At 43.9% G+C, this 15,631-nt stretch overlaps 2 protein-coding genes across 5 annotated transcripts; both read left to right on the top strand.

Moving 5' to 3' along the window:
* The first annotated feature begins 24 nt into the window (after positions 1-24).
* On the top strand, positions 25-9,771 carry igsf10 (immunoglobulin superfamily, member 10). Its single transcript, XM_049724849.2, has 10 exons — positions 25-183; positions 866-1,118; positions 1,539-1,668; positions 1,749-2,139; positions 2,408-3,163; positions 3,227-4,864; positions 4,941-6,077; positions 6,154-7,057; positions 7,158-7,524; positions 7,596-9,771. The coding sequence occupies exons 2-10, from the start codon at positions 883-885 to the stop codon at positions 9,138-9,140; spliced, it is 7,104 nt and encodes a 2,367-aa protein (XP_049580806.1). The 5' UTR covers positions 25-183; positions 866-882; the 3' UTR covers positions 9,141-9,771.
* Positions 9,772-13,061: 3,290 nt separating this feature from the next.
* Positions 13,062-15,563, top strand: p2ry12 (purinergic receptor P2Y12). Of its 4 annotated transcripts, XM_049724856.2 has the most exons (4): positions 13,068-13,188; positions 13,270-13,374; positions 13,441-13,677; positions 14,271-15,563. In XM_049724856.2, the coding sequence occupies exons 3-4, from the start codon at positions 13,453-13,455 to the stop codon at positions 15,078-15,080; spliced, it is 1,035 nt and encodes a 344-aa protein (XP_049580813.1). In that variant the 5' UTR covers positions 13,068-13,188; positions 13,270-13,374; positions 13,441-13,452; the 3' UTR covers positions 15,081-15,563. The 4 variants fall into 4 exon arrangements, with proteins under 4 accessions (XP_049580810.1, XP_049580811.1, XP_049580813.1 ...); XM_049724854.2 differs by having other exon boundaries at positions 13,063-13,374; XM_049724855.2 differs by having other exon boundaries at positions 13,270-13,677.
* Positions 15,564-15,631: the final 68 nt, after the last annotated feature.

Genomic DNA, 15,631 nt, shown 5'->3' with positions numbered 1-15,631 from the left:
GGAGGGGGGAGGCGGTAGGGGGGCGCGTATAAGACCAAAAAGAAGTTTCAGCTTCAGGCGCTCCTTAGACATGCTCTCCACAAGAAGCGGGCCCATCTGGGGATTATTTCTGGAGGCTTATCGGTTGGAACACTTTCTTCTACTGGAGCTCTAATTTGGTGGCAGTCGAGTTTGTTTTTACAGGTGAGGGGAAGTTAGCATTGTTTTTGGCCGCATTGCTATTGTGTTACTGTTTTTATATGCAAGAGCATAGCAGTTTTTTTAGGGTTGAGAATATTGTCATGATATTTGGGATAAAACTTTAAAGGAACTTTATCGCATGTCATCAAGATGTGCACCATTCTTTTTTTTTCTCTAAAGACTTTACCATGCAAATTATTCAACCACTTCAGCAAAGGTAACAATTTAATAAAATTATAAATTAAAAGGGGCCATTATTATTTATTTTTGTAAATTTTCCAAATTAAAGTAGTTTATAAAAACGTTGATTTGTGCAACCGTGGCTCATATTTGATCACATTAAGGTCAATTTTAAATTTGGATTTTTAAAAGTTACGCAATCATCAACATTATCAAGTACTGCTGCTCTTTGGACACAAAAAAAATTAAAAAAATAAAAAAATATTATTACTTACAATTGGGCCAAAATATTTATTTCTAATTGTAGAATTTTTTTGTATTATTCAATAAATTTTCCATTTCCAAATTCCAATCCTGCCTGTTTTATTCTAACCCATTACTCCAAATGAACTCACTAATTAAACAAGTCTTAACCTCCAAACTTTTATTGCATCCATTTTGCTGCTATTTGGGACGAATTAGTCACCATTGTTATCCTGACCACAGTCTGCTTTCCTGTCTCTAGGTGGGTTGAAATTTACGATGCAGATCCAAATGACTTTTCCGTGCACAATGAGCGCCTCCGGAGGTTCATACCTGCGGAGGTGTCTGCCGTCCCCGGGGTCTCTCTTACTGCTCTTGGCCGCCGTGTCCCCGGTTCGAGGCGACTGTCCCACGTCGTGCGTGTGCTCCGTAGCCACGGAAGTATTTTGCACCTTTCGTTACCTGAACGCGGTGCCTGCCCACATCCAGCCGTCTGTGGAAAGAATTAACCTCGGGTGAGATTCCACTTTTCTCTCTAATGTTTAGCAGACTGAGGGGTTATTATATCCACTGAGGGCTCCTCGACTTGTTCTTTAGTTGACCTAAACGATGCTGGAGGTTCAAGCATTCCAAGATGCTGACGTCATAATGGCTTTGAAAAGTCAAACGGCTGGGTCAGCCTTTAATTAAAAGCATTTTGACAAAATTGGCCAAAGCCTTTTCATTGTCTCCTTTGAGGAGCAGGAAGGTTCCTGTTCCAGATGAGCTACCTTGTTCTTCGTGGATTTTTTTAGTCCAAACCTAAAGAGCTGTTCTACACCGAGTGGAAATAACATTTAATGAAAGGCTCGGTCGACTTGACATCTCGTCATTGATTATATTCAAATATACTGAAAGGTCAGAATTATCGCTTGAGGATTTTTTACGTTTTCCAGGTACAACAGCATAACCGTCCTGCGTGAAAACTCTCTTTCTGGTCTTGAAAAATTGGAAATACTGATGCTCCACAGCAATCTTATTCACAGTATTGAGGACGGAGCATTTCGAGATCTACGATCATTACAGGTGACTATCTTCACTAATCAAAAAGACAATATGTGTTTCTTAGCCAGAATAGATTCTCTGGATTTTTTTTGGTTCATTAGACCCTCAAGATGTCCTATAACAAAGTCAAAGAACTCAACAAAGAAACATTCCAAGGCCTGGAGAATCTGCAGCGACTCCACATGGACCACAACTTCATTGACTTCATCAGCCCGGAGGCTTTCTACGGCTTGACGAATCTCCAGTTGGTCAATCTGGAGGGCAACCACCTGCAACAGCTCCACCCAGATACCTTTGTTACCCTGAGACACAGCCAGGTCTTTAAGTTGTCCTCGCTGAAGACCATCTACCTGTCGGACAACTTCCTCAGCAGTTTGCCGGAGGAGGTTTTCTCTGGCTGCAGCCGTCTGGAGAATCTTTTTCTCCATGGCAACCGTTGGGCGTGTGATTGTCGTATGACCTGGTTCCCATTATGGACACGGAAGCACACGGGTGAGTGATGCATTCTTCTAGTTGGCCCATTTTTGAATGTCAGACTTGTTTACTCAACCTTTGACCTCATAGGCAGTGAGAGGACTGAGCACACAAGAGGGAAAGAAAGTTTTCAAGAGCCAAAGTCTATCTTGGGATTTATGACTTGGCCCACGTATAAGCGAATCATAAATGACTCTTCTATGATATTCTTTTATGGTTTTACAGGACCATTGGTTGAATAGTCATTCTTTACAACCAGCTAAAAATCATGTTTGAATGTTTCCAGGAGTGCTCAAATGTAAGCGGGACAGGAGATATCCTCGAGGCCAGCTGTGTCCCATTTGTGAAAACCCAACTCATTACCAAAAGAGACGCCTCTCCCTTCTTCCGAGTGATGCCTTCACTTGCACCAAACCTTGGATTCATCTAAAACAGAAAAACATCAGCATGGACGAAGGGGATTTCACTCCAGTTTCCTCAAGGGACTTCATCGCCCCACTCGGTTCCATACAAATGAACCTGACGGATCAGTTTCACAATGATGCCAGCTTGTCTTGCACTGTCCAGAGGCCATCTAAATTTGAGAACCTCTCAGTTACCTTAGAGGAGGAAGCGGGGTACAATATCACTGCACTCACTACGACCATAACTTCATATTTGGTATGCAACCTTGACGATGAACATATCCAACATTTGTGGCAAATCCTGGCAGCCTACAGTGAATTTCCCATGAGACTTGAAAGAGGTTTGATGTTAGCTAAAACTCCCCAAATGGTGTACCGGTATAGTCAGATGAAAACGGGCGAGGATGAGCTCCACACAAATATCGATGCTGAGATTCAAGCTAATCCCGCGTGGTTGATGCAAGGTGAGGTTAGTTTGCAGCTCGACCGCACCACCACGACGTTCTCCACTCTGCATATCAAGTACCAGTCTGAAGTCAACCTACGAGTCGAAAACACCTTCCCCAAGAAAGACCGCTACCCTTGGACGATGATTAAGAAAGACAATCAAACCAAAACGGAGCATGTCGCAATATCAGGTGAGTCGTGAAAACATCTCCAACGGTTTATCGAAGAACTGATGTTTACGTTTTTCAATGCAGGCGAGGTGGTTCAGTTGAGCTGTCAAGTCCGAGGGGATCCAAAACCTATACTGGAGTGGATTTTACCCGATGGCATGAAGGTGCGAGCCCCTTATGTCAGTGAGGATAACAGAATGATAATCACGGCCGAAGGGAAGCTCACCCTTCGGGGTGCGGATGCCTCGGACACGGGCCTCTATCGCTGCATTGCCACCAACTACCTGGATGCTGACATTCTGGTTTTTCGACTGACAGTATTGTCTCCTGATGTGGAGGAGACAGATGTCAATGGTGTCCACGTATCCCAGAAACTGGGAGAACATCTTAGTTTTGACTGTAGCAGCTCAGGAAGTCCAAAGGCCTCTATTCAGTGGATACTCCCAGACCACTCCATATTGGACAGGTCTCAAGGAAAAAAGAAGGTGTTTGAGAATGGAACGCTACTGATCGAGAGCGTGACTACCAGGGACCGAGGATTTTATAGATGTTTGGCTGCTAATCACTTGGGAATTGACCTTCTGGTTTCTCAGGTGACAGTACGTGAAAGCTCAGAGGTATGGACGGACTTTGATCATGATGGATCAGGCATGGAAATGAAGAACCCGGTAGAGCAAACAGACAAGACAAACATCCCTTCTGACAAAGTATCAGATAGAGCCAAAACCGTTGTTTCTGATCGACGTCATTCCAGACTGAGGTCACGGGGCAAAAGTAGGTCAGAAAGCCAAATAGGACAGAGGAGGCATTCAGCCAGCAAAAGACGTGGATTTGGTCATAGGGTTTTTGATAAAACAAAAAGTCAAATTGATCCAAAGAAATTTGCAGAATTTATGAAGAAGGCACAAGGTGGAGTAAGAGAAAGAAATTCAGAAAAAGACTCAATCGATGATGAAATTGGCTCAGGTGAGGCACGTGACGATTTAATTTTACTATCTACACTTTTGCCCACGACACGTAACCCTGAAAAAGGTGACGACTTTAAAATGGAAAACTCGATAGCAGTCACAAAAAACAGCCAAGGTGTCACTTTGAGTCAAGAAATAGAAAAAACAACAGATTATACACCAATCCAAAAAAACATATATACAAACATTCCACTGATGAGTGACAGAGAAGATGTCACAATGTATGACCCGACTTCACCTAACTCAACCCCCTTTAGTTCTGATGAAACCACAGAGCTTCATCCCCTGGAAAGACTTCCCCAAACTGTTACAGACTCTTCACAAGAAACCCAGCTCCAGTTCTCCGGTCAGCATCCTTCAGAACCAGAGACGTCCACTGAGGCGTTCTCATTTACCCTTGATCCTAATGTAACTCCAATGAGGGACGGCACAGATCCCATGGAGCTTTACGATCCAGAAAGCCAGTCCACTATCACAGCTGTCACCACCACACAGAGGCGGGACGATCAAATCACCTTCCATACCACCCAAACAATAAACTCCCCATCATTGGGATCCACCATCATCTCCAAGCAGCACATCCATATCATCCCGCACAAGAATAGTCGAGGAGGTGGGCGCAGAAGAAAGTTCCACGGTCGCAGACGCATCCTTAAACCCAACAGGATTACTGACATCCAATCCATTATCAAGAAACTGATCCAGCCAACCGAGCGGAATACAACGTTGCCGTACACAATTGAAGTGACGACAGGTAAATTTAATTGATCCCATTTGTGTAGTTTTTACATTGACCTAATTGATTTGTTATTTGTTGTTTTCAACCACAGATATGGAACTGTCCACACCCACTACACAATTCGAGGCAAAAATTGTCAACAAAAAGATTCAAGGAAGGCAAAGAAATCCAGTCACCACAGAAGCATTAACGATACCTCAGACTTCAACGGTGACCGCAACGACATCTCCTGCCCCTCTACCCACCATCGCTACACACATCCCAACAGAGTCTCTATCGCCAACCACAAGAACAGAAACAAGAGTCGTTTTGTTTGATGACGATTACGGAGATTTGTTCTCTGCAGATTTTGAGATATCAAATCTGAAGCCAACTGCTCAGCCAGTAACTACCGTGACCCCAAATTATTACTCCAAGTCTTTGACCACTGCTGAAACACCAACTCTTCCCTCCCCGCCTACAGTCAAGCCACCCCTAGACAAAAATCCAGACGAAGAATTTTCATATGGGTCCGGTGATGATTTTCCTACAACCAGACCTAGACCTGGTGGAAAGAGAGGGCGCCAAGGACGTAGAAGGAGACCCTCAAAGAAACTAAAAAATACTAAACTGTTTTCAATCAACACAACTCCGACTTTTGACAAGAAAACAACAGAAACCACTGTCCAAACAACTTTACGACAAACGGGTGCCTCAAAAACTCTAATGTTTACAACATCAGGGGAAATCGACAAAACCACAGAAACATCGGAGGAGCTGACATATGCTTACAACCGAGTCGACTGGGGCAGTTCCTATACGACGAGAACACCTTTTGTCCACTCAAACACGATGCCTGCCTTGGAGAAACCTTACACAACTCCTCAAAATCGAGTCTACTACAACGTCAGAAACCCAACGCAGACATTTAAGGGTCACACAGCAACTACAAAAAAACCCAGACCGACAGAGAAAGACATTTCCTTTGAAACCATTACTCGATATAGACCAGAACAAGACTACATCTACACGTACAACAGAAACAATGTCAAAAATGTCTTTGTCACGACCAGACCCAATGTTGCCGGCACTCAACCAACCACAATGCTCATGACTAGAAAACCCAAAATACTTGGTGGCAATGCAGCGAGCTTTACGGTCCTGACCCACTCGGATGCCTTCTTACCATGTGACGCAGTTGGAGACCCAGATCCTGTGATATCCTGGAAACGCTTCTCCTCAAGCACAGGTACTAAGATGTTGATAATTGTTGGTATGCTCTTTTAAAGAGAACTGTTTCTCAGGTTTTTCTTTCTCCCATCCAGGAAACACAGTTACCATCAAGGGAAAAATGGGCAAGTTCGAGTTGTTACGCAACGGCACTTTGTCGATACAAAACGCCAATACGAAAGACCGCGGCCAGTACATCTGTATTGCCGAGAATGATCATGGATCAGATAAACTTATCGTCACTCTCTCAGTGGTGGCTTACCCTTCGCGTATACTCGAGCCGAAAATGAGAGAGATAAAGTCTCATGCTGGGAATACCGTGGAGATTCAATGTAAGGCAGATGGTCGGCCTACACCGGCGATTTCCTGGATTCTGGCAAACGGGACGCAAGTAAGAGACCATCGAACACCGGATGGAAGGGTTTCAGTGACTGCTGCTGGGACTCTGGTCTTTAGACAGGTGTCTGTTTTTGACAGAGGTCATTACAAGTGCATTGCTAGTAACCCGGCCGGAGCTGACACAGCTACCGTCCGCCTGCATGTGGTTGCTGCTCCACCAGGTATCCTCGAGGAGAAACGGCAGCAGGTGAAGGTTGTTTCAAAACAAAACCTATGGCTGCCCTGCACAGGTCAAGGTAGCCCTGAGCCAAGGATTCACTGGGTGTTGCAAGATGGCATTTTGGTCAATTCACAGAGATTCGTCTGGGACAAGAGGATATCAGTTTATGAAAATGGAACCCTTCTTATTAAGAATTTGTCTCCGATCGACAATGGCAAATATGAATGTATTGCAACCAGTTCCACGGGCTCGGAGCGAAGAGTGGTGACTTTGACGGTGGAGAGAAGAGAAGCTGCACCAAAAATAGAGGTGATATCCCAGCAAGTAACCGAGTTGTATTTTGGGGATCAGCTCAAGCTAAACTGCTTAGCAATCGGAGAACCTGAACCCAGGATTACATGGAGGCTACCATCTAATGAGATGGTAGAACAATCACATAGGTAAGATTTCATAATGTAATGTCCAGAATGTTTTTCGTTCAATCATCACCAAATTAACAGTTTTCCCCTTCTTCTCTCCAATATTGATTCCTCTCCTTAGGATGGGTAGCAGATTCCAGGTTCTAGAAAATGGTACTCTGGTGGTCAATTCTGTGATTGATAAAGATGCAGGTGACTATCTCTGTATGGCGAAAAGCACAAGTGGTGATGACGTCCAACTTATGAAGGTCAAGGTGTCAATGAAGCCAGCTAAGATAGACCCCAAGCCTCATGGCAAGAAGAAAGTTCTGTATGGTAATGACTTCAAGGTTGATTGTAAAGCCTCGGGGGCTCCAAAGCCAGAGATCTCCTGGGGACTTCCAGATGGTACTGTTGTCAACAGTGCTCTGCAGGCTGATTCCTTAAACGGAGGAAGGAGAATACGTCGCTTTACTTTGTTTGACAATGGAACGCTCTATGTTAATCAAGTGAGTCAACAGAACACCGTCGTGAATTATTTTAAAATATCTATCTTAACGGTTTATATGTTTTTGTCCAGGTTGGTATGTCCGAGGAAGGAGACTACACTTGCATCGCTGAAAACCAAGTGGGGAAAGATGAAATGCACGTACATATCACGGTTGTGACCGCAGCTCCCAAGATACGCCAAAACAGCGAGACCTTTGCCAGATTGAAACCCGGAGGTAACATCCGCTTTGACTGTGAAGCCGTTGGTGAACCCAAACCCAGGATCTTGTGGATGTTACCCACCAATGATGTCATAGCAGCATCGAACGAACGCTACTTGTTGCACGTAAATGGCTCTTTGGATATTAGGAACGCAAAGCTAGTCGATGCTGGGGAATATGTTTGCGTGGCTCGCAACCCTGCTGGTGAAAACCGAAGAGTTTACAAACTTGAAATTGGTGGGAACCCACCTGTGATCAACGGTTACCATCAGAACAGGACTGTTTTAAAAGATTTCTCAACCAAATACTCGAAGAAACTCATTGACTGTAAAGCCGAGGGCAATCCTCCACCGACTATCACCTGGATAATGCCAGATAACATATTTCTAAGGGCGCCTTACTTTGGTGGCAGGATTAATGTCCATCATAACGGGACTTTAGAAATTCGTAATGTCCGTCCTACTGACACGGGAGAGTTCATTTGCATGGCGACAAATGATGGCGGAGAGTCCGTGTTAGTGGTACAGCTCGAGGTGACCAATACGCTCCGAAGACCCATTTTCAAAAACCCTTTCAATGAACGGATTCTCTCTCCTTTGGGGAAAACCAACATTCTGAACTGCTCTGCTGACGGACACCCAAAGCCAGATATCACTTGGATTCTACCCAATGGAACGCGGCTTACCGCTGGGCGTAACTCCCACAGACGGGTAGATAACGATGGAACTTTAGTCATCTATAATTCTGGCGTTGAGGATGCTGGGAAATACCGTTGCGGTGCCAAGAACATCATGGGCTACATTGAAAAACTGGTCATTTTGGACGTGGGCCAAAAGCCGTACATCCTCACAAGGCCGAGGGGAATAATCCGCAGTATGTTCGGCGAGCCTCTCGTCCTTCATTGCCTATCTGATGGAAGTCCAAAACCCAAGATCTACTGGACACTCCCTGGGGGCCACACGCTTACCCAGCCTCAAGTCGTGGGGCGCTACAATTTACTCAAGAACGGTACTCTAATTGTACAGGACACCACTTTATATGACCGAGGGAACTATATCTGCAGAGCTCGGAATGATGCCGGGGAGGCTGCGCTAACAGTCCCTGTTGTCATCATTGCCTACCCTCCACGCATCACGGCAATGCCACCTCCAACCTTGAGTTTAATGGCGGGAACCCCCGTGAAACTCAACTGCGCTGCCATTGGCGTACCCAAACCGGAGATTACTTGGGAGCTGCCGGATCATTCCGTTCTGTCGGTGGCCCAACAAGGGAGACGCTTGGGAAGTGAACTGCTTCACCCTCAAGGCACGCTTGTGGTCCAGAAGCTTTCAGCCGTTGACTCGGGCACGTATAAGTGTGTAGCCAAAAACCATCTTGGTACAGACCTAAAGGCTGTTTATGTGCGTGTACTCTAAAAATCACAGGCTTCAAAAGACGTTTTTATCATGACAGTAATGGACATTATTTGTGATTTTTTTTTTTTTTTACATTGATTTAAATTGAGGACATTAAGGAGACAGTGGGATTTAAATGGGATTAAGAAAAAAAAAAAAACATCTGGTGGGTTGGATATTTGTTTTTGTGACTTAGGAGTGAATGTCTGGAAAATCATAGCTGGTACTCATTCATGTGGGGGATTCTCCAGGAGCAGAAAGTGTTCGTACATTTGAACCCAAAGTGATTCCATTGAGGCTTTAACGCCGGCCACACATATGGATTCAATTAGAGCACATACACTTTTGTCAGCGGCTCGTCTTTTAGCAGCAAATTATGTGCGAAGAACAAACCATTAAATGTCTATTATTTTTTATGAATATACAAATATGAAAATTGTTTGACACTGGATACGTAACATTTTTTACAACAATACACGATTCCATAATTCAGTTTTGTAACAGATGCATTTATTTCTAAAAAGACTTGTGATTGATTGTGTTGTACACAAGAATTTACAGTAATGTTATACATTATGCTTATCTGTAATAATACAGTATATAATTTTGTCATACCTACTAATGTATGGGAGAAAATAAATCTAACATTTCATTTTTTGTAGTTTTTCCTTCAAATTAAACAATTAAATGTGTGAATTAAATCACATAATAGACCATTATGGATTTTTAGCAATTATCTCTGAGATTTGTTGTTGTTGTTACTTGTGGTTAATTATTAGGAATGTTGCCCTTTATTCCACTGTTCTCCTCTCTCAGACCATAATAATAATTTGGAATCTTTTTATAGTTTAATCCTTCCACTTTGGTGTCTAAAAGGAAATTGTATTATTTGAGATTGGGCTGATATGTGGCTACTGAAAGGAAGTGTGTGTTTTGTCTGGCAGTGGGACCGCAGCTGCTAAAGTGAAACACTGAACTAGCTTCCAGTCAGATAAACACGCTGTGTTTTTGCTCGCTATGAGGTGCGTAGGTCGGTTTCCTTGACCACCTTGGAAAATCACATCTGTGGTGACTTTTTCACTTCTGGTCTGGTGTTGCATTTTGGTTTTGTTTGAGGCCTGAACATGGTACAGTACTTTTCCGTTCTTTAGTTTTGCTGCTAAACTCAGCAACACATTCCCTGAGGATCGGTTGCCGTATAAATGGAAGATCCTTTTCAAAACATTCGCAACACGCAGTTCCATCTTGCCGGCAAGTATACAGTAGAGTAGCGAGTGCGTACTTCTCGGTGTCTCCGCCGGCGATATAATTTCACACCACAGTTGCACAATCCTCACTTGGGCCTTTTAGCCACAACTAAGATCTTTGCACGTCGTCTTCAGGGAAGCTGTGTCATGCTGTGGTCATCTCAAACATCCAAAGGCTATTTATTTTGCAGGCAGGCCTTGTCAGCTGCCGTCTTACTTTAACTACGAGACTATACCCTGAGGGACACCATTTTGGATTAAAAAAGTCTATATATAATCGTCAGGGGTCAGACAAAATAGCAATATAAACATCCATCCATCTATTAAAACGTGACTCTTTGCCTTTTTCATGTCTAGCCTGAGGACAGTGGAAGTACTTCAATAAGGGTTTTCCATTCTGATTGTCTGCAGATGTGGTCTTTGCACCCCTTCAGAAGACAACCAGGTGGAGCCCCACGACTGTAAACCGTATGTTCCGCAAGCAACATCATGCTAAAGACATCAAAGCATCTCCAAATGACACCAAACCAGAGTTCAAGCTGTTAAACTGGCCAGCTCATCTAATTAAAAATGCTAAAGTGCTCGTTTACAACAGAAGCTTGTGTATAATTGGCTCGGCATTTTAACTGCAACATAAATGAGGAAGCAGAATCAACAAAAAAAACGTGGCACCTAATAAAAGCAGTAAACAGTTTCCACGGGTTCGGTTTCAAGAGGTTGATATACATGACATGACCACCTGCTGCATTGCATCTGTCTTAGCAGCACTTAGCACATACCTCAGTGACACAAGAACCCCCCCCTCCCAACTGTAAAATAATATGAGCGCATTATTTTCCATCAATTGTTAGCCGGCAAAATCGCGGAGTACTAGCGAGGTATGCATCGATCCTAAAAATTTCCCTTCGGGTAGTCCATTGGTGTGCCTTGTTGTCTGCCATGAGTGCGTGTCACTCTTTTATTTTATTTTATTTTATTTTATTTTATTTTATTTTATTTTGACAGTCACCATATGGCTGGTGCTGTGGGGAAAAAAAATCCACTAATGAATAGGAAAATAATATAGGAGCTGTATTGGATCTCATTAGATTGTACAGGTGTCCCTATTAAAGTGACCGGCGAGTGTGAACGACTTTGTGTGCCGAAGTGAACATCTGATGTCCGCTGAGCACACAGAGACACGGTGTCAAATATGCGAGCTATCCCGGCCCGGCCAACCTCTCAAAGGGATCTGTTGTCCTTTTTGTCCGCCGGCGGCCCGCATCTCCACATCCTGCTATCACGGGCACACGGGCAGAGGGATGATTGGACAAATAGTCAAAGAGCGATGAGATTCCTCACCGCTGCAAGGTACACACTAAAAGTGTTTTTACTGTATGTGAGAAAAAATGGAGGGGCAGGGGGTGACAGCAGGAAAATTATAGTATTCTCTCGCTACGTTATGGATTGTCCGGTTATTATTTGTGAGTGTGTGTGATGTTGCTTTAAAAGAATCTGCTTAGAAATCTATTGAGGAATGAAAAAAACTCGGGCAGATGTTCATGACTGGAGTTTCCATTTGGAATCGATTTTGGAAACGTGGCTTTGTTTCGGTGGTGGTGATGGAAGTCAGTAAAATGTCTTTAGGAGAGGTAATAATCCGTCGCATGACTTGCACAACATCCGCACAAGTAGCTTGTTCAATAATGCAAAATCCAGACCAGATGAGTCATCATCAAGGCGAAAACAAAGCACTTGCTATTTTTCCGGAATGAAACCAGCTGGTAGACCGGAATATCAAACATATCCAGACATTCAACTTTAAAACCTGAATCAAAGTGACATTCATGAGGACAGACAGTCATTGTGTAAAACTTTCAACTGGGAATAAAACCCAGACTATGTTGCCCCAGGTTACCAATTATACCAAATTAATTTTATATTTCTCTCAAAGTACACACACATTGGCAACAGACGTCCGACAACGGTAACACAACAGTAACTTTACACTGTCCAAACAAAACCCTCGTATTTCAACTGGACCACATTTACGACTCGACCGAAGAGATGCATGAACGCAAAAGACCCTCGCAAACAAACACGGACCACCGTCTGGGCGCTGAAAGGTTACGCCGACCTGTCACGGTGACGACGTGTTTTTTCTAACGGGTGAGAGGTCGCAGTTTGTCAGCGCACAGCTGCTGCGCCAGCTCCTGGATTTGTCTCCTTGTCGAGTTTTCTAGAATCTCTTGAGTGTTGTTAGCCCGCGTGAGGAAAATTAGTCCTGCTTCTTCGGCTTCCTGTTTACAGAGTTTGTTTTGGAAATGCTGATTGGTCGCAAGCCAGAATATTCATGCTCATCAAAAATTATTGCATAACTGTTTAAAGGAGGTCATGCAAAGTACTAATGGATTTCCAAAAAGTGAAACATTCACGGAAAATATTGTCAAATATGTGAAAATTCTGAGAAACAAACGTTAATGCTATTAGCATCATTTGGCTACTAGCTTAATTAGCTAACATTGACTTGAAGCACATAAAACGTTTTTATCTGTTTATAGAACATTTTCAACAAAGTGTGCACCTATCTGGCCTAGGTATGCGTGCAGGAGATTTAAGGAAGTGAATGATGCTTAGGTTTCAGTTCGGGACTAGACAGAGGAAGTTTCGTCATTGTCGCCTACTTGTTGGTACATGACTGTGAAAAAAGAAAACAAATTTCAACATCATGTGATGTAAAAATCAAAAGCAGCCCATAGAGGAGCTTGTTTTCGGTTTCTCGGAAAGATGATCCGATTTTTAGCCAAGAATATCTTGTGGTGGTTAGCCACTCTGGGTCACAGGTCAGATATAAAGACATTGGGTCATATCCCAGGGCAATGAAACCTTGACTGGCATTTCTTCCTTTTATCAATCGTCTGCAGCGTTTCCGTCAAACAGGAAGCAGAAGGCAAAGTGAAAGTCGGCGCTCAAGACACTCCGTGTCACATTCGACTGGAGGCAGCCGAGCGGTCGAATACTCTTGCTTGGTGAGATCTTCAGTGAATGACTTCAATTATTGTTTCAAGACTTGAGGTTGGTGCTTGATTTTCCAGATCGTTTTCCTCATGGACGCCAACGCAACCCTGGGCAACCTGAGCTGCTCTCGCGAAAATGTCCTCAAGACGGTGGTTTTCCCAGTCCTCTACTCCATCCTGTTCCTTGCCGGACTGGCGCTCAACGGTTTGGCGGTGTGGGTGTTCCTGCGCATCCCGTCGCGCTCCCATTTCATCATCTACCTCAAGAACGTCGTGGTCGCCGACGTCGTCATGACCCTCACGTTCCCTTTCAAGGTAATTAAGATGGGTAACGGGTGGTGCGTTTAAAAGGGTGTGTAGACTTTTTATATGCTCTGGCGACCAATCTGACGAGTATCACATCAGACAGATTTTAATTCCACTCTCGGGATATTTACGTTTATAAGAAATAAATCTTTGACCCGTGGCATATTTCATGATCCAAAAATGTCATACCTGCGATGCACCTCTTAAAACCAGACCGAAATTATGACGTGCACCAATGACAACACTACTAATTTATCGATGTGTCTCTTCCCATCACTACTCGAGGCCGCCACGTCGTAAAATGTGTTTTTGACGATAAGCCACCCAGTCTGCGATACTGCGTATAGACCGAGGCGAGGGAAACGGTAGTAAACGGCCGTCTGACATTTCACGTGGGAATATTGTCATCTAAAAGATTCATGGGGCACTTTCAAACATCAAATCGGCCGCCAGAAAGGTTTTTCACGTTCCGTTTGAACTTCAAAAAGTTATTTCCCCTCCGAATAGCTTTACTTTAAGATCATCAAACACCTACACGGAAGGATTGCTAATTGGATGATTAGGAATATATGGACGATCCACAATTTTCTCTCTCGCTGCAGGTGTTAGCAGACTCCAATATGGCTTCTACCGGCCTGAGAATATTCGTGTGCCGGGTTTCCTCGGTTCTCTTCTACCTCACTATGTACATCAGCATCCTCTTCTTCGGACTGATCAGCATCGACCGCTGTAGGAAGACCCTGGCACCGTTCAGGGGTACCAACGCTAAGCAGTTGGCCCTCAGAAAGCTTCTGTCCGTCATGTTGTGGATCGTCTTTCTGGGGTTCTGCCTCCCCAATGTGATCCTGACCAATAAGACGCCGCGGTCGGCGTATTTCAATTGCAGCGACCTGAAGAGCCCAGCTGGGCTTTACTGGCACGAGGTGGTCAATCACGTGTGTCAGGTTATCTTCTGGGGGAACCTCCTGATTGTGATCGTGTGCTACACGTTAATCACCAAAGAGCTGTACAAATCGTATTCACGCACCAAAACTCGAGGCCCCGATGGGGGAGGCGGGGCTTCGGCCAAACAGAAGCGGCAGCCCAAAAGGAAGATGAACACCAACGTCTTCCTGGTCCTGGCCGTGTTCTTCGTGTGCTTCGTGCCGTTCCATTTCGCCCGTGTGCCGTACACAATGAGCCAGACGCGGGATCTTCTCTTCCACTGCCAACTCAAGCTCTTCTTCTTCCAGCTGAAGGAAAGCACGCTCTTCCTGTCGTCGCTCAACTCACTTCTGGACCCGCTCATCTACTTTTTTCTCTGCAAGTCCTTTAGGACCACCTTGTTCAAAATGTTCAGGCTGCCCCCCGGTACCTGCAGCTGGCTGCTCGAGAGGGGCTCGGAATCAGATTCTGGCAGTACCCTCATCTGAAACGTGATGGATTGTCAGGTGACAAGGGACTCGAAGCACCTGAATTTCAATATTTCTTCACGCCTATGTAGATATTTGATTTGTAATCAGCTTCTTTGTGCCTCCTTGTCGATAAAATCTGGCTCGTTAAGTCTAGACGAGGTTATTTATGTAGCCCTTAATCAGAAAGGACTCTTAAAGACTTCACAACTAGTTCAAAGTTGCCTCAGTGGCTCCATAACATGATTAACCTGTACACACTTCTGAAGATCAAACTATGAATTGATTATTGTTCTCATGACACCTATCCATATATTGCTGGTAGTCTTTTTTGCACTATGTTGACTATTCAACATTCAAAATGTGATTTGATTATATTTTTTTAATTGTAGTTCATAGAACACTTGTTGATATTTGTTTTGTGAAGCATTTTTTAAAGGTCATATGTTGACTTTTGCTGTGAATACCGCGATCAATAAAGTTTGATTGAGTCACTAATTGAAATACTAAAGTAAATGCATGTTTTGCATATTTTAAAATAAACATGCTAAATAAAGTATATGGCGTTTCAT

The sequence above is a fragment of the Syngnathus scovelli genome, chromosome 7 (assembly GCF_024217435.2).
Source record: "Syngnathus scovelli strain Florida chromosome 7, RoL_Ssco_1.2, whole genome shotgun sequence".
In the NCBI taxonomy this organism is placed as follows: Eukaryota; Metazoa; Chordata; class Actinopteri; order Syngnathiformes; family Syngnathidae; genus Syngnathus; species Syngnathus scovelli.
The sequence above is the reverse complement of the archived record's forward strand: the minus strand, read 5'-3'. Positions and strand labels throughout refer to the sequence as shown.